Source organism: Watersipora subatra, chromosome 5, assembly GCF_963576615.1.
Source record: "Watersipora subatra chromosome 5, tzWatSuba1.1, whole genome shotgun sequence".
In the NCBI taxonomy this organism is placed as follows: domain Eukaryota; kingdom Metazoa; phylum Bryozoa; class Gymnolaemata; order Cheilostomatida; family Watersiporidae; genus Watersipora; species Watersipora subatra.
This window is the reverse complement of record NC_088712.1, coordinates 62,934,687-62,957,975: the sequence shown is the minus strand read 5'-3', so window position 1 is coordinate 62,957,975 and position 23,289 is coordinate 62,934,687. Positions and strand designations below refer to the sequence as shown.

General features: G+C 34.0%; 1 protein-coding gene across 1 annotated transcript; it reads right to left on the bottom strand.

Annotated features, from left to right (window-relative positions):
• Nucleotides 1–1,165: 1,165 nt before the first annotated feature.
• LOC137397576 (anti-sigma-I factor RsgI6-like) lies at nucleotides 1,166–23,234 on the bottom strand. The gene is made up of 12 exons (XM_068083868.1): nucleotides 23,169–23,234; nucleotides 22,521–22,711; nucleotides 17,694–17,848; nucleotides 11,794–11,886; nucleotides 8,630–8,838; nucleotides 6,997–7,098; nucleotides 5,864–5,970; nucleotides 5,285–5,425; nucleotides 4,212–4,383; nucleotides 3,576–3,802; nucleotides 2,396–2,492; nucleotides 1,166–1,446 (listed from the first exon to the last, which is right to left on the bottom strand). Exons 1-12 carry the CDS (start codon nucleotides 23,232–23,234, stop codon nucleotides 1,201–1,203), a joined length of 1,806 nt encoding a protein of 601 aa, XP_067939969.1. The 3' UTR covers nucleotides 1,166–1,200.
• Nucleotides 23,235–23,289: the final 55 nt, after the last annotated feature.

The following is a 23,289-nucleotide window of genomic DNA, read 5'->3' as shown; positions in this document are numbered from 1 at the left end:
TTTATAGCGTTTTAATATCGGTCTCGAAAACAACACGATCGGCATAACAAGCTCCGCCCATAAATACTTGACGTAACCTAGCTTTTTAGGAACAGAAGTTACGTAGGTATGTTTAGACCGATTTAGAATAATAGAGATGGGTGTTTTAAAATCTATTAATATCTAAATCCAGCTTTAAAAATAATATCAGTCTTTTCTGAAAGGTAGATAAGCTATTTAGCATTGCATATTTAAAAAGCGCGATAACAACGCTAGCTCGTGATAAAACCGCGCTTTTTGAGCTCATTTTTCTCGGCGTCCAGCCCATTTAAACGTCATGTAGCAAGCTGCGAGCAATTTTAAATAATTTATATCCCTTTCATAAAAAACTGAAATTATTTTACAGGCTGGATTTAGATAATAATGAGTTTTAAGACACCCATCTCTATTATTCTAAATCGGACTAAACTTTCCTAACTTCCGTTTCTGAAAAAGCTAGGTTTCGTCACATATTTATGGGCGGAGCTTGTAATGCCGATTGTGTTGTTTTTGAAACGGATATTGAAACGCTTTAAAAAAGCCTAAATGACTTTGAAAGTTAGTGGACTAATCTTTATTTTGAGTACAAAATCGGAATCAGCGTGTTTGATTTACCTAGTAAATACAATAAAAGTTGTTCGTGACAGTTATGGTTTAAGGTTACCATCTCTGACGAGCTATCTTAGATAAATCTATAGTTTCTCATGCAAAGTTATTTTTAAAAAAACTAGCTTGCAAACTCATGTGTAAGCAGTAGAACCATTCTAACCTCTATGCTCGTATATTCTAATCTGTAGTCAAATAGTAATTATATTGTAACTGCCAAATAAAACTATCTGTCTAGTCAGGTTAGTCAAATCTTGCTTGTGTTTCACAAAAATAATCTTTTTTTACCCAATGAATGACTTGAATTTAGAAAAGCTCAGCCCTTCTGAAAATAGTGCTGATTACTCAGTTTGGAAAAGGTTATCAAATTAGACAAAGCTTAATTATTCAATAAAACAAGCTCTCTTATTGGTCTTTATTAAAACTATCAAACCCCCGACTGGTGGATGTCCGTGCGTAATCACTTGCTTTGTTACAAAAAGACACAATTGTTGTAATTGGTAAAAATTTTATCTCTCTGTATTTTATAAGAACGGAAATTCAGCACAGCATGGTAACATTTCAGTTTTCATGCAGTTATCCAATTACAGGCTCAGCCAATGGTATGCGAAGAGTTTTCTTTCCCTGACTCTTGTTGATTGTGACATATCTGGTCGAATAGGTCTGCCCATTGATGCTGGTCGTTACTTTATACTTGCCATAAAATACTCTTTCTGAGACACTGACATCTCTCCCTGGAGGCACCGTGCCAACCTTCTTAACAATGTTACTTCTCCATTCGTTGTGGAACAGCCTTTGCCACATCTTTCCGGCAGCATTCGGCTAGAACACGTATAAATATTTCAAAAGTCTTTATAGTGCTTTATTACATGTATCATGTATGTATAATTTTTTATGAGCTTTAGCAATTTTCAAAAGAATACTATGTTTTACATGCTAAAACAAAAATGAAAAAACAGAAACTAGAAATCATTGAGTAAGTCGAGCAAAAAGAATTTAAAAATTAGTAATCAAATAATATTGCAGTCGAGTCAAGATAGTGGATTGAAGTTTGTAGTAACAGAAAGTTCATAAACTGAAACATGCTTTAATGGGTGTAGTATGTTGGTGTCATAGAATAGGAAACAATGTTTATCATATGTGTGGAAGGATAAATACATAAATGTAATCTAGGCATAATTTAAGCAGGATTTGCAAACTTGTAGCGCAAAGGCTAAAATGAGCAAGTTTGGGGTACGGCAATATGTTCAAAAATTTTGCAACGTGATTGGTGGAAGTTTGGTAGAATACATAATCAATAATAATACACAAGTCTCAAGGCTGGTAATTTAACTAAATTTAAATTGAATTAATTTAATCTTCTAATTTTGTTTTGTTTGCAATTTCTATTTCCAGTTAACTAAAACCTGAAATAAAATCATTAGATGGTTCGAAGTCTTTAATGCATTTAAATTATATTTTGTTTTTTATATTTTATTTAAAACCAATGCGATGTACCACAACAGTACCTGCTAGCTGGAAAGGTTTTCTTAATAGTTTTACATGTATATAAATTAGTTCCTATAAATTTGTAAAAAGAAATTGATGACCTTAAAACATTGGTAGTATATATTGCATGTAAATCAGGGGAGAATGCGAGAAATTGGAAAAGCGAGGGAAAATGTAGGCGCACAGGAGGAGGGAGAACTGGAAAGAAAGGGAGAAAGGGAAAGGAGAAAGAAAATGATGGAGATGGCGAAAGACTAGTTACAATATAGGCAGCATGACTCACTGTCATGTTTGGGCCATTGACAAGAGCCGCATCCTTCCCTCTCCAGTGCCTGCCATCATAGTACCCCCAGAAAAGAACCCCGTCCACACTTGGGTGACTATAAAAGACACAAAATCAAATAGCTTCCAAATATATTTCTGTTATGATGGTGAGTAGTATTCAGCAGCATATAACTAAAGGAAGATGTCATCACTAAAGACAGCCCAGTTAATGAATATTTACATAGCAAGAACTGACTCGGCTAAAATCATACTCTTCTCAAAAACTAAATTGAAGTCCTGCGGATTCATATAAATTTATAGTGTCATTTTTATGCCTTTTTCACTTATTTCTTTGGAAGCACCAAGGCAAAAAACACAGATATTAATGCTAATATTCGACAGTTAAATCGCTGCGGTTGGTGGTAAGTGCAAACAAATTTTCTAAACATCTTATCAATACTGAGAAGTATATAGGAAGGTGGCGGTTTAGATCTTAAGAAAGAACTTGAAAAAGAAAATAGTTGTAATAACAAAGCCATGTTAATTTTGTTCGGAAATTGGCATCAGCCGGTCTGGAGAGCTTCGATCCAGAGAATATAACTAATTGAGCAGTAATCATTGATTAAACAGACTGCCAGTGATGATGACTAGCTCTTGCATAGACACTCTCTTTCTTACCAAACTTTAACTCTATAATTTCTTGCTAAAGGTTAGATCAAGCTGAGTTGGTGATTTGGAGGAAAAAAGTAATTTGAAAGTGTATTCTTTGGTCTACTCGTATTACTACTAGTAATTTCCTGCAAGTTGATAACAAACCAGTGGTCCTAAACTACTCAGCGTCAGCTTTGATTCAGACTGAATACTCTCAATTTCCTGCTCATATGGCATAAAATCTTTTTTTTTATCTGATGGATTGCCTCATGAAAGAAGCAACTTTCCAATGAGAAACAAATTTACCAACATCAAATTTATCGGTTCAATAGAATCCTAAAATATTCTTATACTCTAGTGTTAACAAAGTAGATTATGGTTCGCAAACTATTTTAAACTCATAGACTATACTATATGCTACTTGCTTCCATTCCATCCAAATACCTGACCTAGCATTTGCACGAACATGCTTAGTTTGCTGTCAGCACCTCAAAGCAGCAGCACTGTGCTGACAAGCAATTAGGATACCAACCTAATTTATTACATACCTAAAAAATGCTGTGAGGGCATCTTCAAGGCCATCCGCTCGCTGCTGATTGTCCTTGACGGTGTAGTCCAGTTCCGTTATCCAAATTGGCAAGTTCAGCTTAGCCAACTCGTCCAGCCTGTTCAAAAGAATCGGGCCTTCTGGACGGGCAGAAAAATGCCCTTGAACACCGATACCAGATACTGGAGCCTTTGCTGCTACAAACTCTCTTATCATGTTGATGTAAGTCTGAAAATATAAACATGCTTTTAGCTTTAGACCTCTCCTTTGGATTCTGCAAGCATCTGAATAAAAGGAGTAACTGGGAGACTCGGAACTAGAGTTGTAAAGCTCTAGAGTGCATTTGAAAGCTCTCGGGTCGTTAACAAGATTTGTCCACTCTTGCTTCTAGTCTTTTGAGTTTTCCTTTTTAGATAGCTATTTTGTTTATTCGCTTTCCAACAGTACCACATCGTATAGTTGTAGTCTTCTGAAAGACATCTCATAGCCAGGTGAAGCTCAAAAAAGACAGAACAGCTTTAAAACTGGTTTGATGACTTCTTCCCATTCACATTGCTACAAAACTTGTCACCTGCTCGCACTGATGCCTACCAAAACTATATCCATATACATTCATGGCAAACTGTTTTTCACTTACGTAAAGCCGACCTCCTCCACTGATCACATTGTAGTCGTTCAAGAAAAGTTTCACATTCGGGTCCACCTCTTTTGCCTTAGTAAACATGTCATATCGGATTTTAGATGAGCCATAAGTGTCCTTGAAAAAGCTTCCTGCCATCATCTCATTATTGACATCCCAGTGCTGCAGCCTGTAGAAGTGCGTGCAATGTTGTAATGACATTTTCTCTAGCAACTGATAGTAGATGTAGTCTTGCTGTCAGAGTACAGATAGGTATTGTAGAGAGCGCTGACAGGAGATTATATAAAATCACACTAAAGGCTGGCTTGTCTGACTCATTTCACTATGTTTAATAATATCTACAACTCTGTCAGCATTACATCAGTAATATAGCTTTTGAACCAATTTGAGTTGGTAAATTTGAGTTTAAAAGCTAATTCAAGAATTGAAACAAATTTGGGTTTGGGTTTACAAAAATGTAAACGAGTGTATGCAGTTAAAATATAATAAAGTGTAAAGAGACATATGCACTACTAACTTTGGTCTTCTTTACTATTACATCTTGACTCTCAAAATGCCATAAAATAGATGATACCATATGCCAAAATACTGATTTGAACACATTTTCAACAGCAAGGTACTTGTTGTCTAACTGAATAATCCAAACTGACTGACCACTCTGAGCGGATGGTTTAAGGCGGCAAGAGTTTAAAACGTTCTAGTACACCAGACAGTCACGGCCCATTGGTCCACAAAACTGGCCTCAAGAGCCCAATCCAATCCTGTCCAAAACACACACTCACGGTGTGACAATAACCAGAGACGTACTAAGTCAATCAGGCAGACCGCAAACAGATCTGCAGCGAACAGTTGCATAATGCGCACAGCTTGTTACATAACTTTTTGTACCATGCCAGAAACAGAACACCAGTGCAAATGCCTGCAAATCAGAAACATTTCAATGTCTATTGACATGTCTATTGGCAACATTATTTACCTACGGCCTGTTTATTAGTTACAATGACTATACCTACAGCATGTAATTTAGTTACAGAAGCCATTCTGAGGGCACATACATGGTTACTGATTACCTGCCCTTGTATCTGCTCACAACGTCAGTTGCCCGTTTCATGCAAACCTGATGAAGTTCTGTTTTATCAGTGATCTTCTGCACCCATTCAGGATTGCGTGCCTTTACTGCCCAGAATATAGTATGACCTCGGACTTTCTTTCTGCAAAATTATTTAACTTACTATATAAAACATAAACGGTATTACCAATTAGCCCTCTATATTTTAAACACGCGTATAGATTATAGATAAATGCACCTCATGAAGCTGTTATTTGAGCCAAAGATATAGATTACAGATAAATGCACCTCACAAAGCTGTTCCTCAATTCAGATTATATATTATGGAAAAATAAACCTCATAAAGTTGCTATGCGAGTCAGGATTATAGATGAATGCACTTATGAAGCTGTTATTTGAACCAAAATAATAGATTATAGATAAATACATATATGAAGCTTTTATTTGAGTAGAAAATATAGAATATAGAAAAATGCATATTATGACGCTGTTACTAGAGTCAAGATATTCTTACTAGGAGAAGTCATTAGGCAAAGCCTTGTGTCGTTTGAGCAATCTTATAGACCGGAAATAAACCCACCCATTGTCTTCAAGAATTTTTAGAGCACCATCAACAGGTGCCCACTTGAAATGACCTCTTGTCCACTCCACTTGCCTCCACTTTAAAGCATTCTCCAGCACTGCCCACTAAACAATACTATCACAGTTTATAGTGAGGCTCTAATAAGGCATATAGAGGGACGAGGAAAAGCCTTTGGTTCATGATAGTGAATATGGTAGCAAAACAGAGGTAGGATTCCCACATTACGTCAAACCTTCCTTGTCAAGGAATATCAATAGGTTATTTTTAGACTTCTTTAACATTTATTTACAAAGGAATTTTGGACACGCTAGGTGTGATTCATTTATTCTTTGACCAGCATAATCTCTGTTTTTTCTAGTTTTAGATACAATAGTGTTCCTCTACTGTCACTTCCACAGTACAAAAAAGGGTGAGATTTGAAAAATTCCACCCTATAAACTACTGGTCACCTTTGATGTACAATATAAGTAATCGACAGCTTCTTTTTAAGAAACTTTCAAATTATTTTAACATTTTTAGTCATTTTAGCATTAACTTACACAAAATTTTAAAAGATCTTTTCAGAAATTGTTGGTATTTTCTATTATTTGTGATTGTTGTTGATGTTTGTGGTGATCGGACTGTGAGCACATTTTAAGATAAGAATTGAAAAAAACTTAATCACCAATTGAATTGCTAACAAAATGTGTGAAATGATTTGATCACATTTGCTATATTTGATACAATCACAAACTGTATTTGATAACTGTTACAATGCTCACAAGAAAATTACGTGTAAAATGACATCACTAGTTACTATAGTCGGTACGGGTCTCTATTCTACCGGTCCCTGTGCAACTATTAGATGTCATATTTGCACTTTTGCTTGATCTGAGCATTTCAACTGTGATCACTTTTGTTTATTTAATCTTGAAACGTCTTGGAAGTCAGATTATTTCAAACATCAAAAACAACCGCAAATGATAGAAAAATACCGACACTTTTCTGATAAAATCTACTAAAATTTTATGTAAGTTCTTCTATGAAGATTCTCAAATCATAGAAAAGTTTGATGGTGTAAAGAAACAGGTTACACATATTTAGCGAGCTATCACAGCTCATCCTTCACCCTAGCAGAGACCCCGACTGACCTCAAAGTTGTTGAGATACCAGTTCCTGTAGTTGGTGTTTGTTTGAAGGAAATCAGCAGCTACGGCTGTACCAAAGCCAAATTCATGGTTTAACTGCTCGAGCTGTAAATCATAAAAAGCTGTGGTCTGAAGAATGCAATAGTTTTACGAGTGAAAATGTTTGTCATTCTATGTTGAGAGCTACTGCAAAGGCATACGCTCAAACTCTGATTATGAACAAAAGCTAAGTAGTACTTGTTACATTATTACAGTTAGATATATAATACAGCTTGTCTGAATGTTCAACATTTAATAAGTGTCTTTCATAAGTCACACAAGAATGAACATAAGTCATTAGAATCTTCCAGAACAGTGGGCGTGGTTAATAGCAATATAAGTATGGGGTAGACAACTCCTAATAATACAACAGTACTTGTAGAAGTTTTTTAATTTAATTACTGTTTATAGAACTTGCATTCTGTTTTTGAGAGAGGATCAACTTTAGCACCTTTTTATAAAAAGTTTTTAATTGAGGTAAACGCAATCATTATTTTTGTCAGGTTGCAGGACTGAAGGCAGCTATCACTCTAATGCTGTTAGCTCCAAAATATTTCTTATACAACCAAATATGCGAAAGGTAACCCGTTGTCTTTAGATAATTCACTGTAAAAAGTTGCAACATCTCGTAACTCTGGCCAAATTATGCAAATAAATATGAATACAAAATATAATTATATTAACTCCTACATTTCAGGGAACTCACTCATTGCTAAAAATGAAAAGGAAAATATGAATATGGGAATGAAAAAGGAAAATATTGAGTATGAATTAAGAAGCGGTATTGAATAAAAAAGATTGTTTGAGCTGTCAAAGTCAAATTTGTCTATTATTCATTTAATAACTCTGTTTAATAAATTACTCATTCCTTTTATAATTACTGATAGCTTGTTATTTTCAAAAAAGTGTTTTTGAAATCAGTGTTTTATTATTGTTGCCCAAAGTTTCTGACAGCGATTGGAAGCATTAGCCAATCACAGAAGTTTCAACTGTACTTCATTGGTTCTTTGCTCACCAAGCTGAAAGAAAAAGAATAAAACCGTATATAAAAGAATAAAACCGTAACACATAACAGCATATATGCTGTTATGTGCTATGACTAATCAGCTTTGGTTTACACTCGATTAGTTTTCTACAGCTGTATTTTCAGTCCTTTGAGAGGTTTTACAGTTGATAGATAAAGTTTGCCTAAACCTTTTTTCACCATTCAAACACATGAGTTTTACATTCAAGTGTATGAGTTGCTATGGAAAGTGCATGGTTAAAGAGTAGCTATTTTCCCATATCCTTTATTTTTATGTTTTCTGTTATAAAACAATTTTTCCATAAAGTTGATAGAGATTTTCAAAGATTACACCATTGTAATATGTTTGTTTAAAACATAATGGGAGATAACTAGTGCGTCTTGAAACCTAGTAAAACGCTTCAACAATTCATTGGACCAAAGAGTCATTTAGTATCTTTAGAAGAATGTGCAGACTAAGAGAAGTGAAATCCAACATCAGCCACAAAGCTTTCAAAGTACAAACAAAGAAACAAACGACAAACAATTTTTAAAAACAAACAACCGAGTGGATCTTTGTTGTTCTGACCTTACCTTGACCTCTACATTGGACAGAGGTGCATCAGACTGAAAAGTTATTGTAAGATCTCCTTTCCGAATAGCCTCTATTCTTTTAGCTGCTTCTGTCCGCCATGTTCCTGAGTTGTCCAGCTCCGTAAGTGACGTGTCATCAAGCACAATGTTTACTCCAGGCACTGGACCTTCTATGTACAAGTATAGCTCTTTGAGGTGCTTCTTGAAATCTGTTCACATATGACAAGGAAATATTACTAAGATGGGGGCTGCGTGTTTAGAAGAAAATGAAAATTGGAAGAAATATGCGCATGATTGAATGTTTTTGGGTTATAAGGCTAAAAGGAGGTATTTTATATTGTTTAAATAAATCTCATTTTTGAGGCTACTTTTATTTGACCAACTCATTTACCTGCCTCTCCTCAATTTACCTGCCTCCCCTCCTCCTACTAATAACTGAAAGGAAGCATTGCTTCCACATTTCTGAAATATTTACTATAATGAAATAAGTGCCTGTCCATTTGTCTGTCTGAAGCCATGCTAAGAGCATTATGTAAAAATATTGCACCTGATGTTCGGATTCCTAGTCAACCACACTACCATCTCTGCGTCACTAAACCATTTTGTTCCAAGGCGGAATAGTTGTGCAGATAGTTATTACATATGGCACCTTGGAATGCCAGCCTACTGGTTTATTATAGTAAGGGGCGGGTTCATATGTCCCAAACCGTGGTTGCATATCGAGAAACAGATTACATCATACTGGACTCAAATTCTGACTCACTTGCTAATTCGAAGCACAATCACCTGGCCTAATTCTCCGCATTTTAGTGTATCAGAATAGTGGCGCGCTTTCTTACTCTATGCGTTTTATCAGCCGTACCCCAGATATATATTAGCCATACGATGCTTCACAATACCCCAAACTGCCAGGACAAGAGTAGTGCAATATAATCTAGCTATTCATTCTCGACTGACGCATCAATAGCTAGGAGCAAGGCCAGCAAAGATATTATCACACCTTTCACTGAGGACAAAAGCGAACAGGTTATCTGAGACATTTGTCGAGTGTAGACAAACACAAACCATAATTAGCCACCAAAGCTTATGCCCAATAAAGTATCAAACTAGCATTGGATATACATGTAACATCTCACTATTATTTGCATGTCCGTGCAAGTTTATAACATTTTCATGCTATCTTATGCCATTGCCTCTAAGCATATGTTATGTTTTTAGTCAGTGTCCAAGTTTTTATTGAACAACAAACTCAACATCAACCTGCTAAATTCATTTAATAACCTCTGCATTCATTTAAGAGCTCTTCCTCTGCAATCTTTTAAAACAAAACTCAAACTACACCAACTATCCTCTGACCAATAATACCATTCACCATATAGCCTTACCTATTTTAGCATTTTTATATTATACGTTGTTTTCATAATTAGAAATTCGTTGTCATAGATACGCATAAATATTTTCACAGAGATTTTATTTAGCCACGTTTTGTTTAATCAATCCTTAAGCTTGCTTTTTTACACATTTTATGCATTTAGTTCCAACATTATTAAATTAGTTAGACTATTCATTAGCTTAATGTGTTGTTCTTTTTATTTTGTGTTAAACACTGATTTTTAGTTAGTTTACTTGCTTTGGTACATTGTGGAAAAAATTATGTAAAATATGACTATTGATTGCCACAATAAAGATTGCTCATATATACATGAATATTGATTTTCATGTAACTCTATTGAACTGAATGAAATTGATTATCTCATCGCTGTAGTTGTACACAAAATACGATACTAAGACAAATACCAAGGTTGAGGTCGCCATATTTTTGTTATGTAGTATTTAATAGCAAATAAACCTTTATTGAGCATATTTTAGATGAAAAATTCATTCTAAATTTGAAAAAATTAATTTAAATTTTTAAACTTTTTTTAAATTTCAGCAAATTCTAAATAAAGCAAAAAGTACCTAGATTTTCTATTTAAAGTCAGACAAACTGATTATAGCTCAAGCTTCTAAAATTTTAACATAAAAACTTAGAATTTGTGATTAATTAGATCTCAACCCTTCAGGAAAAAGTTTTACTTTATTAATTGAAAACTCAAAACAAACTAAGAATTAAGTAAAAAATAAAATACAAACAAAAGACAATATTAATTGAAGTTATCGTGATAGGAAAGTTTTGCCCATGAAAATGTGTTACAAAAACAACCACTTTTGGAGTCAAAAGCTTTTGGAAGCAAAAGCATCTGTTGAAGACAAAGTTGCCTAGCATCTCAGCATTAAAAAGCAAGCTGAGTGTCTGTCAGGTGTTACCTGGACATCGGCATAGGTCAGTAAAAAAATGTGACGGCTTCTGAGACCAGAAATTAAGTCTGAGTCTAGGCTATCTAGGGTCTACTGAGGAATATCAGAGATATTAAAAGTTTTTGACGCTGCCAATGAATTTGACTACGTATGTAGAGCACCTCAAAAGGATTCATGCAAGACTCATGGAATTTTTATTGCTCTTTAACTGGGCTAAAGCAATGCTGCAGGTAGCTAACTCTGGCTCAACCGTTACCTGATAAATATTTTTTAAACAGGCCATGTTTTCTCTTATGTTATTAGTAACTGCCCTCTGTAAAAATTCGATGGCAAAAAGTGGCATGAGATGAGAAGTTCATTTCACAAGCAATGTGTTTATCTTATTTCAAATTTATGTTGAAATCTTTGAGTAGGACTTTTTGCAGACGATATCATCTATGTTTTTACTTCAAGCTCATGGCTTGGACATGATAGATTGTTGGAATCGATAATTACCACATATGGGCAGGTAATAACAGTAGTCAGTAATGAAAATACATAGGCCGACAAGCAGAAAAGCTTTAGTAGTCTCAATAATGACCGAATATGAGCAGCTAAGCATCAAGGCTTTGGTAGGACTCAGTAATAACCATATATGGGCAGGTAACCATCAAAGCTTTGGTAGGACTCAGTAAAGACCATATATGGGCAGCTAGCTAGCCATCAAAGCTTTGGTAGGAATTAGTAATGACCATATATGGGCAGCTAACCATCAAAGCTTTGGTAAGACTCAGTAATGACCATATATAGGCAGGTAACCATCAAGGCTTTATTAAAAGTGCTATACTCCTCCTCAGCTTGGTGTGACAGAGCGATTAACGGCCTACCTTTTAGAATGAAGTCTGCATTCACTGGAAGCCAAGTGTTCAGTCTTACATCTGGAATAGAAGCCAGCGTTTGATACTCATCTTTGCTGCCATCTGCAATAATATTCACACAGTTAAGATAATTTTTCTGTGCAAAGACTTTTATTACCCGGGCAACACCGAGCATTCAGTAGTAAAAGTATAAACGGAAGAGGAATCGATCATTGAAGCAGAGTCACACTGGATATACACTCTATGCGTGTATGTTCTTGGTTGATTGCCTGTCGTGAATGTATACTTGAATATTTGTTTAGTAAAACATTTGTACCCTAGTACATTTATATTTCGCTAGGATTTAGTCTTGTGAGTAGCATATACAGAGTAATATTTCGCTGCAACTTAGTTTCGCAGCTCTGATGAGTGCGAAAATATAGTGATGTAAAAATAAATGAAGAAAATTCTTTTAAATTTGGGACTTGTTTGTAATTGTGAACCGCAGGTAGAATTGTGTGGGCGATATTGATGATGCAATTTGATCGTTTGCTGTTATTTGTTTTTTGGACTTTCAATAAACAAGGCTATTTAATTTCGCATTTTTGCTCGTTCGTTATGATAGTTTAGTTTCGCTCATGAAATCCTCGCGAGAGGATGACTCCACGAAAACGCTAAAGTTACATGAGGCGAATACATAAGGGTCCTAGGGTATTTATTTCTAGTATTTAGTATTTCATTAGCACTTAACACTCAGTTTTCTAGTTTGTCTGCCTCGTAGTGAGCAATAATACCCGGCAGTTTCCTATACACTATAACTATACTACTAGCCAGATAGTCTCATGGCAGACATGCAGTATGTGAAATAACATTCAGAGAATCCTTCTGTAAAGAATAAAGCGGTGACAGTCCAGTGATTATATCATGACCTTACTGAGAGAAGTAAACAGTCAAAGCAAAACCATTACAACAAAAATTTTTATTTGATCTTGATTCTCTTTACACCTTGTCACACTTTTAAAAAGTATTTTGTGAAAAGAGTTCCGATGATTAAAAAGTTGGCATTTTTGTAACAAATTTTGCAATAGTTTAGAAACTGCCGTTGCCACGAGTCTTTTAACTATGAAGAAATAGAAGTAGAAATAGAAGAAGAAATAGAAAAAGAAATATAAGAAATAGCCTGTAAAACCAGCTTATATGCCAAATGCTAACGTTTCTCTAAATTAATGTTTACTGGCTAAATGCCTGACCTTGCACGGGTAATAAAAACAATTAATAAATAGCGCAGGTAATGTATTATAGATGTAATGTAGTAGGTAATGTAATGCCATGTTTAAAAACTGCTTGTCTATTACCTGTGCAACGTGGGCATTCACCTCGTTACGTATATCTTATTGTTTTACTATGGTATATTACAATAGGTATATTTCATTATCGAAGTATAGTATATAAGGTTCATCGCATTGTCTTACTATAGTATAATGTATTAGGTTCATCTCATTACCTTACTATAGTATAGTATATTAGGTTCATCTCATTATCTTACTATAGTATAGTATATAAGGTATATCTCATTATCTTACTATAGTATAGTATATAAGGTATATCTCATTATCTTACTATAGTATAGTATATTAAGTACATCTCATTATCTTACTATAGTATAGTATATACGGTACATCTCATTATCTTACTATAGTATAGTATATAAGGTATATCTCATTATCTTACTATAGTATAGTATATAAGGTATATCTCATTATCTTACTATAGTATAGTATATAAGGTATATCTCATTATCTTACTATAGTATAGTATATAAAGTATATCTCATTATCTTACTATAGTATAGTATATAAGGTTCATCTCATTATCTTACTATAGTATAGTATATAAGGTATATCTCATTATCTTACTATAGTATAGTATATAAGGTATATATCATTATCTTACTATAGTATAGTATATAAGGTATATCTCATTATCTTACTATAGTATAGTATATAAGGTATATCTCATTATCTTACTATAGTATAGTATATAAGGTATATCTCATTATCTTACTATAGTATAGTATATAAGGTATATCTCATTATCTTACTATAGTATAGAGTATAAGGTATATCTCATTATCTTACTGTAGTATAGTATATAAGGTACATCTCATTATCTTACTATAGTATAGTATATTAGGTATATCTCATTATCTTACTATAGTATAGTATATAAGGTATATATCATTATCTTACTATAGTATAGTATATAAGGTACATCTCATTATCTTACTATAGTATAGTATATTAGGTTCATCTCATTATCTTACTATAGTATAGAGTATAAGGTATATCTCATTATCTTACTGTAGTATAGTATATAAGGTACATCTCATTATCTTACTATAGTATAGTATATTAGGTATATCTCATTATCTTACTATAGTATAGTATATAAGGTATATCTCATTATCTTACTATAGTATAGTATATAAGGTATATCTCATTATCTTACTATAGTATAGTATATAAGGTACATCTCATTATCTTACTATAGTATAGTATATAAGGTACATCTCATTATCTTACTATAGTATAGTATATAAGGTACATCTCATTATCTTACTATAGTATAGTATATAAGGTATATCTCATTATCTTACTATAGTATAGTATATAAGGTACATCTCATTATCTTACTATAGTATAGTATATAAGGTATATCTCATTATCTTACTATAGTATAGTATATAAGGTATATCTCATTATCTTACTATAGTATAGTATATAAGGTACATTTCATTATCTTACTATAGTATAGTATATAAGGTTCATCTCATTATCTTACTATAGTATAGTATATAAGGTATATCTCATTATCTTACTATAGTATAGTATATAAGGTACATCTCATTATCTTACTATAGTATAGTATATAAGGTATATCTCATTATCTTACTATAGTATAGTATATAAGGTTCATCTCATTACCTTACTATAGTATAGTATATAAGGTACATCTCATTATCTTACTATAGTATAGTATATAAGGTATATCTCATTATCTTGCTATAGTATAGTATATAAGGTACATCTCATTATCTTACTATAGTATAGTATATAAGGTACATCTCATTATCTTACTATAGTATAGTATATAAGGTATATCTCATTATCTTACTATAGTAAAGTATATAAGGTACATCTCATTATCTTACTATAGTATAGTATATTAGGTTCATCTCATTATCTTACTATAGTATAGTATATAAGGTATATCTCATTATCTTACTATAGTATAGTATATAAGGTATATCTCATTATCTTACTATAGTATAGTATATAAGGTATATCTCATTATCTTACTATAGTATAGTATATAAGGTTCATCTCATTATCTTACTATAGTATAGTATATAAGGTATATCTCATTATCTTACTATAGTATAGTATATAAGGTATATCTCATTATCTTACTATAGTAAAGTATATAAGGTACATCTCATTATCTTACTATAGTATAGTATATAAGGTATATCTCATTATCTTACTATAGTATAGTATATAAGGTATATCTCATTATCTTACTATAGTATAGTATATAAGGTACATCTCATTATCTTACTATAGTATAGTATATAAGGTATATCTCATTATCTTACTATAGTATAGTATATAAGGTATATCTCATTATCTTACTATAGTATAGTATATAAGGTACATCTCATTATCTTACTATAGTATAGTATATAAGGTATATCTCATTATCTTACTATAGTATAGTATATAAGGTATATCTCATTATCTTACTATAGTATAGTATATAAGGTACATTTCATTATCTTACTATAGTATAGTATATAAGGTTCATCTCATTATCTTACTATAGTATAGTATATAAGGTATATCTCATTATCTTACTATAGTATAGTATATAAGGTACATCTCATTATCTTACTATAGTATAGTATATACGGTATATCTCATTATCTTACTATAGTATAGTATATAAGGTTCATCTCATTACCTTACTATAGTATAGTATATAAGGTACATCTCATTATCTTACTATAGTATAGTATATAAGGTATATCTCATTATCTTGCTATAGTATAGTATATAAGGTACATCTCATTATCTTACTATAGTATAGTATATAAGGTACATCTCATTATCTTACTATAGTATAGTATATAAGGTATATCTCATTATCTTACTATAGTAAAGTATATAAGGTACATCTCATTATCTTACTATAGTATAGTATATTAGGTTCATCTCATTATCTTACTATAGTATAGTATATAAGGTATATCTCATTATCTTACTATAGTATAGTATATAAGGTATATCTCATTATCTTACTATAGTATAGTATATAAGGTATATCTCATTATCTTACTATAGTATAGTATATAAGGTATATCTCATTATCTTACTATAGTATAGTATATAAGGTATATCTCATTATCTTACTATAGTATAGTATATTAGGTTCATCTCATTATCTTACTATAGTATAGTATATTAGGTTCATCTCATTATCTTACTATAGTATAGTATATAAGGTATATCTCATTATCTTACTATAGTATAGTATATAAGGTACATCTCATTATCTTACTATAGTATAGTATATTAAGTATATTCGTTGTCTTACTACAGTTCCCAGTTACGATGTAATTACCACAGGCTAATTTCCACAGTGAGTAAGATGACCCAGTTGCTAGAGCTGACACTCGCTATTCAGGTTTAAACTTTAAACAAACATGCCATCCCAGGCAGGCCCGTATTTCCTTGGGCGGCTGAGCGGCCCCAACCTTTTAGTGATTTTAGGCGGCCAAGTACTAAGAATTGCAGTCTAAGCTCATTCTCTTGAAATTTCCAACAACTAATTTACTAGCAGCTAGCATTCTATATTGTCTCCGTGGTGGTCTGCCAAATGAGTGATCTTGTGAGACTTTGTTAAGATTTGGAAACTGAACTTTATTGCTGATAGTGGAGGCGTGAAGAAGACCCCGAACCTGCATTTTCCTTATTATAACATAACCAATTCAAAACATTGATGAGGAGCACTACGGAGCAGGCTCGTCTAAATGATCTTTTAATGTTACACATATACAAAGATGTTAAAATAGATAAAAAATCAGTTGTGAAAGATTTCGACCATTGACAAGTTGACAGAACAAGAGCTATTGCAATAAAGAATTAATAGCTTTTGTTTTGTCCACGTTCCTTACAGAAATCTGTAGTGTCATGAGTTATATCGTTCTTTGAATAAAGAAAAAGTTTTGCCTACCATGAATCATAAACAACATATTTATGTAGATTTTGATGCTTACAATTGATTGCATTTATGCATACTTTGAGGGCTGTTGATGCTTAAAATGTCCAGAGCTTCGAGGTGCTGCCCTGAACCCCGTTGGGGGCTTCCACCGCCCCCAAACCCTAAGGTGTTCATAACTAGTCGCCTAAGATTTGCAGCCGCCCCAACTTGCAACCAGAGTATACAGGCCTGATCCCACACAAGCTCCTTGGCTGGTATCTTTGTTTAAAGTTTAAACAAACATGCAATCCTGCACAAGCTCATAGGCTGCCACATTTGTTTATCTTTTTCTGCTCATCAGGTATCTATCTACTTGTCTGCTCATCAGTTAGACGAGCAACAGAAGTAATTAAATAACTTACTTTTATTGCCAAAATCTTTTCAAGGTGGTTTCAAGTTTTCAAGTTGGTTAACGCTGAAGAGATTATGGTTGTTTTCTTTGCAAATATCTCTCTCTTATTGCGCTCTAGTCACAAACCACTATTCAGATATACCCTACAGATCTGTTAATTTTGGTTTCCTGAATTTTAAAATTTGAAGCATCAGTTTAATATTTGAATTGAATCTGTTGTTTCAGTTTATACTTTATGGTCCTAGGAGGACTTACCTACCTGTGAAAGAGTGTCGGATGGTGGCAATGATCTTTTGTGAGCTAGTCAACTTGATGGCTGGGTCGATCTTAACGAATGACTTGAATTGATAATGATGACCTGGCTTGACCTTGGAGAGATCCAATGTTTGCCCTGGTCCAGCATACTTTGCTGTTCTGCAATATTAGCCTCAGTAGGATTCAACCCCATCAAATGCTTTGACATTTTAATATTTTGTTTTATTAAAGTGGTATATCTAGCAGTCAATTTCCTTATTCAATAATTTTTTTTTAAACCTTTTAAAATTTGAGGGCTTTCACTTAAGCAGATTAGCTAGCAGGAATAGGTATAAAACACAGAATAAAATAAAATAAAAAACTGAAAAAAAAATGCCAGCAGTTGATGAATGCCCAACTTTTCTTAACTTCAAGATGCATTCAAGGCTGTTAGCCAATAGTAGCTCTATATTCCTAAGTGTGCCATAGCATGAAAATGTTTGGTTTCAACAGACTGTAACTTGTTATCAAGCAAAACTAGACTTTGAATGACCCTTTACTAGTGAATGGCAAACAGAAAACACATATTATTTATAAACAAGTAGAAAAGGTGTCATTTAACACCCAACAGAATGTTGCTAATGCAATGCGACGCCCATGCGACGTTCATGCGACGTTCATGAGACGCTAATGCTAATGATCATGTAATGCTAATATTAATGCAATAAAAATGTAATACTAATGCTATGGCTAATGTAATGGCAATCTGAATGCAATACCAATGTTCGTGCTAAATCTAGTGCAATGTAGGCCTACTGCTGCCGAAATGCTGCCAAATCCTAAAACACGCCAATGCAATTGTATGAATGTGAGAGGATGTGAGAGGATGTGAGAGGATGTGAGAGGATGTGAGAGGATGTGAGAGGATGTGAGAGGATGTGAAAGATCATGCAGGAACTAAAGTTAGCTTGTATAATGCAAAAAAGTACAGAGCAAAAAGCGGCACATAAGCATGCGATCATATAACTTAGTCTAGACACAAGGGTTATCCACACTCATAGAGCTGACCAGCATTCTTACATTTACCTGCACTCATAAAGTTGGTCAGCATTCATAGAGTTAACTGTACTCATAGAGTTGACCAGCAATCATAGAGTTAGCTGTACTCATAGAGGTGGCCAGCATTCATAGAGTTAGCTGTACTCAAAGAGTTGACCAGCATCCATAGAATTACTTGCAGTCATAGAGTTGTCTACGTATTCGTAGAGTTACCTGCACTCACAGAGTTGGCCAACACTAATACATTATGTTTCCATGACGAGCATGATGCACAAGTTTGAGCCAATCCGCAAGAGATCCGCATCATAGAAACGGCAGAACTGTGCAAGTTAAGCGAGTTTTGCAAGTCGCAAATCTTTACTGAATGGTTCATCCTTCCGAATGATGGAAACGGCAATTGCAAATGATTTGCATTAAAATATTGCGCAGGCTGTTCCATTCTAAAAATTCTCACACGTGACTCGTTTCTATTTCGATTTTAGCAGTTCCAAGTTTGCTAAGTGTGGCAAGACTGCGTCACTATTTATTTACCCGTGAGGTCAATAATTAGCAGCGCAGTCAAGTGTTTCTATCGTTAATGCCTAGAATGCTGGCGTTAGATTTCAGCATCGTGTGAATGTGCATTAAAACACTCAATTGAGCGGGTAACTGAACGTGTGCACAACTCCAAATGCGCATCATGCGTGTCATGGAAACATAGTGATAGTGTTACCAGACCCATAGAGTTGGCCAGTAGTCATGAAGTTACTTGCATTCAAAGAGTCGGCCAGCGCTCATAGAGTTTGTTTGCTCTACAGATTTAGTTGTGAAGATGATATTGATTATTGTCAACTGTCAATAGCAGTCATGTTATACTTCACCACACAACAGCAGCCGACTCGAGGTACGGCTAAGGCTGTTGCTACTAGTAAAAGTAACTGATTACTCACACTTCGGAGTCCTTGCTGTGGAGCCAAAGTGTGACTAGTGAAAGCACTTCACTAGCCTGCTAACTAGTAAAAAAAACTATTCAAAATACATAAGGATTGTTTCACAATTTTTACAACCAATCAACTCATTTTCTTAAGAAGCCAACTAACTGCATTTTAGTTCTGTTCTTTAACACTTTGAAGCCTGGGGGGAGATAATTCAGGATGCTGTTTTTACAAGGTCCTATACGAAAAAAGCTCAATTGCATAGTTTTGCTTTGCTTTCTCCTATTTCTGGTGTAGCTAGGATTATGAAATTTTGCCGCTTTGTGGTTGATAAATTTTCAGCATAATTCAAAGGTGTAGTTGAATTTGAATATTAACATTTGAGATATCGCTGAAATACTGACAGAATTTCAGACATGTAAAGTGATAAAAAATGGCTGCTGACAAGACATTAGTTTAAAATGGCACACTGATTCAAATTGTTGGCAATGAAAACTCAGAGACACAAAGTTTGAAAACTTACTGTCATCAGCAATACGAGCTTGATACTATGACGAGTTGTTTTTTCATTCAAAAAAAGCATGCACCATATATTAGTGTCAGCGTACCACAATAGTCATGTTTTTTCAACTGCTTCTAAACATCACTTTGAGAAATTGTTAAACCATAACTATCACATACAACTTTTATCTTATTTTCTAGGTAAGTCAGACAAGTTGATTCCGATTTTGTACTCAAAATAAAGATTGGTTCACTAACCTTCAAAGTCATTAAGGCTTTTTTAAAACGTTTCAATATCCATCTTGAAAACAACACAATCTGCATTACAAGCTCCGCCCATAATTGTGTGACGAAACCTAGCTTTTTCAGGAACGGAAGTTAGAGAGATGTTTAGTCCGATTTAGAATAATAGAGATGGGTGTCTTAAAACCCATTATTATCTAAATCCAGCCTGTAAAATAATCTCCGTCTTTTATGAAAGGTATATAAACTATTTAAAGTTGCTCGAAGCTTATTACATGATGTTTAAATAGGCTGAACGCCAAGAAAAATGAGCTCAAAAGCGTGGTTTTATCACAAGCTAGCGTAATTATCGTGCTTTTTGAGCTCTTTTTTAAATATGCAATGTTAAATAGCTTCTCTATCTTTCAGAAAAGACTGAGATTATTTTTAAGGCTGAATTTAGATAATAATTGATTTTAAAACACCCATCTCTATTATTCTAAATCGGTCTAAACATCCCTAACTTTCGTTCCTAAAAAGCTAGGTTACGTCACGTATTTATGGGCGGAGCTTGTTGTGCCGACCGTGTTGTTTTCGAGACCGATATTAAAACGCTGTAAAAAAGCCTTCATTACTCTGAAAGTTAGTGGACCAATCTTTATTTTGAGTACAAAATCGGAATCAATGTGTCTGATTTACTTTGTAAATACGATAAAAGTTGTATTTGACAGTTATGGTTTAAGTAAGAACTTGTACTATGTATTGATTTTCTGCTTCGTTTATGGTTTTTCCAAGTTTAAAAATTCAAACTGATATTAAATTCCAAAAATTTTGCCGCTTCATATGATTTATCAATTGGTGGAATGTTGTTAATACGGTCTAGGATCAGGGATTCAGTTTGTATGAAAGGCTTGAAAGTAACTTAAGGCCCATACACACTATCGCTCAAATCAACTTTTAGCTGTGCGATGAACTACAACGATTAGCTATTTTTATGTCATCACCAACGATAAGGTGTACATGCTATGAGCCATTAGCTGTAGGTGATCGCTAACCAACAACCAATTAGAAATTACGAAATTGCATTGCTATCTTTTAATTATCTGATTATGTAATTCATCAGCTGAGCGTAGTTCTTCGCCGTGCTCGCGAGTATAAAGTGACACCAATCTTCCCAACTGTTGATATTAGATCCGATGCGGTCAACAAACAGCCAATCAAGGTGCTAACAGTTGCGGTCATCGGTGTCAAAGTTCAACATTTTGAAAGTCTATCGCATCGTCGCTAGCAACGATTATGTTGGCCGCTCGTTGCAAAATGTCGTCATAGCAGTCCATCGTTGCAGCCAATCACACAGCTAATCGTCGATTTGAGCGATAGTGTGTACAGGCCTTAAGACATCACCAGTTTACCACAAGTGCTCATATGTAGTTTGGTTATATATGCTAGCATTCCCCTATTTCAACTTCAAAGTATAAGGAAGTGATATGAAACTAAAGTGGAACCGTAGAACGGATGAGAAAGCAATCACTGTTGAGACAGCAGCAGGAAACACTCGACTGAATTATTTTTGTATGCAGCTCAGCAAAAGTTTACAAATTAAAAACACACAAACACCCCAGCAGCTTTGACTATACACATCACATGTTATTTACTGATATTGATAGACTTACCATCATTATTGATGTATATGTTATTTAGACTAGATAAATATTCTTAGATTCAAGCAGACAAAAGTTGTTGTAAATTTGTAATCATGATAGCGCATGATATCAATATGAACCGATATTCATAGACTTGCCACCATTGCCAGTGTTTATATTATTTTACCTAGATCAATATTTCTATACTTGCACAGACAAAAGTTGTAAAAATTTGTAATCATAGTAGCATATGATATTAGTATTAACATTATTTCTTGTTGTTCAATATTGAGTTTGTTACCTATTATTATTATTATTATCACAAATTATTATCAGTTTTGCTATTTATGAGTGACGACTCATACTTCCATTGAAATAAAAATATAATGCTCTCGTTAATCCGCCAATCACTGACTACACTTGATGGCTAACTTCTGTGCCAGTTGCTATTAAATTCTGTGACATTGGGCATTCCTTTAACAACTAACAATTTAAACTGATACCTAGCCTTACCTGTAAGCGGATAGCAGAGCCTCTTGACCTCCATGAGCATCCGTGACTGAAAAAACTTTACAGTTGAAGCACTTCCAGTTTTGAGAACTTATTGGCTGCTCTAGATTGGCATTTTTGAGCAGCTGCTGAATGGCGAGGCAGTCAAGGGAGGCCAGCAGCAGTAGACCAGATATACAAAACCAGAAAGACATCTACGAAAGTTAAAAGTACAACCAACAATGTTTCGTTCAAATTTTTAAAAATGAATGAAATCTTCATCTTCATTCTTCTTTGGTAAATAAAAATATTTGTTGACAGACGCGTGAAGTGCTTGCAGGTTGTGCTAGTAACCACCTATCAGAGAATTTACACTAACCATACAACGTTACAGATTTTGAGTCAATAAAGAGTGCTCCAATTTTACAGAACAAGTCATATGATCTCATCAGATCAATAAAAGCTTCATCTACTTCCCAAACTGTCTAGACAGTATAAAGATTTGAAATATCTACTGAGAAAAATTAAATACTATGTGACGAAACTATTTTCACACTTATTACCAAAACTTACCTCGAGAAGCAACTGGTGTATGCTAGGTGGTCAGTTATCAACCTGTTCTCTCCCACACTTTTGTTTAACAGATACACTTTCCTTTATCTTGGTGCATACGTGTGGCTTGCTAACTCTACTGATAGCCGTCGCAAGGTGTCGAGTAAAGCTGTCGACAGCAGCCATCTTGCAAAACTTTATTGCTACTTGCAATAGCTAAACTTTAGTAAATACAAGAGCA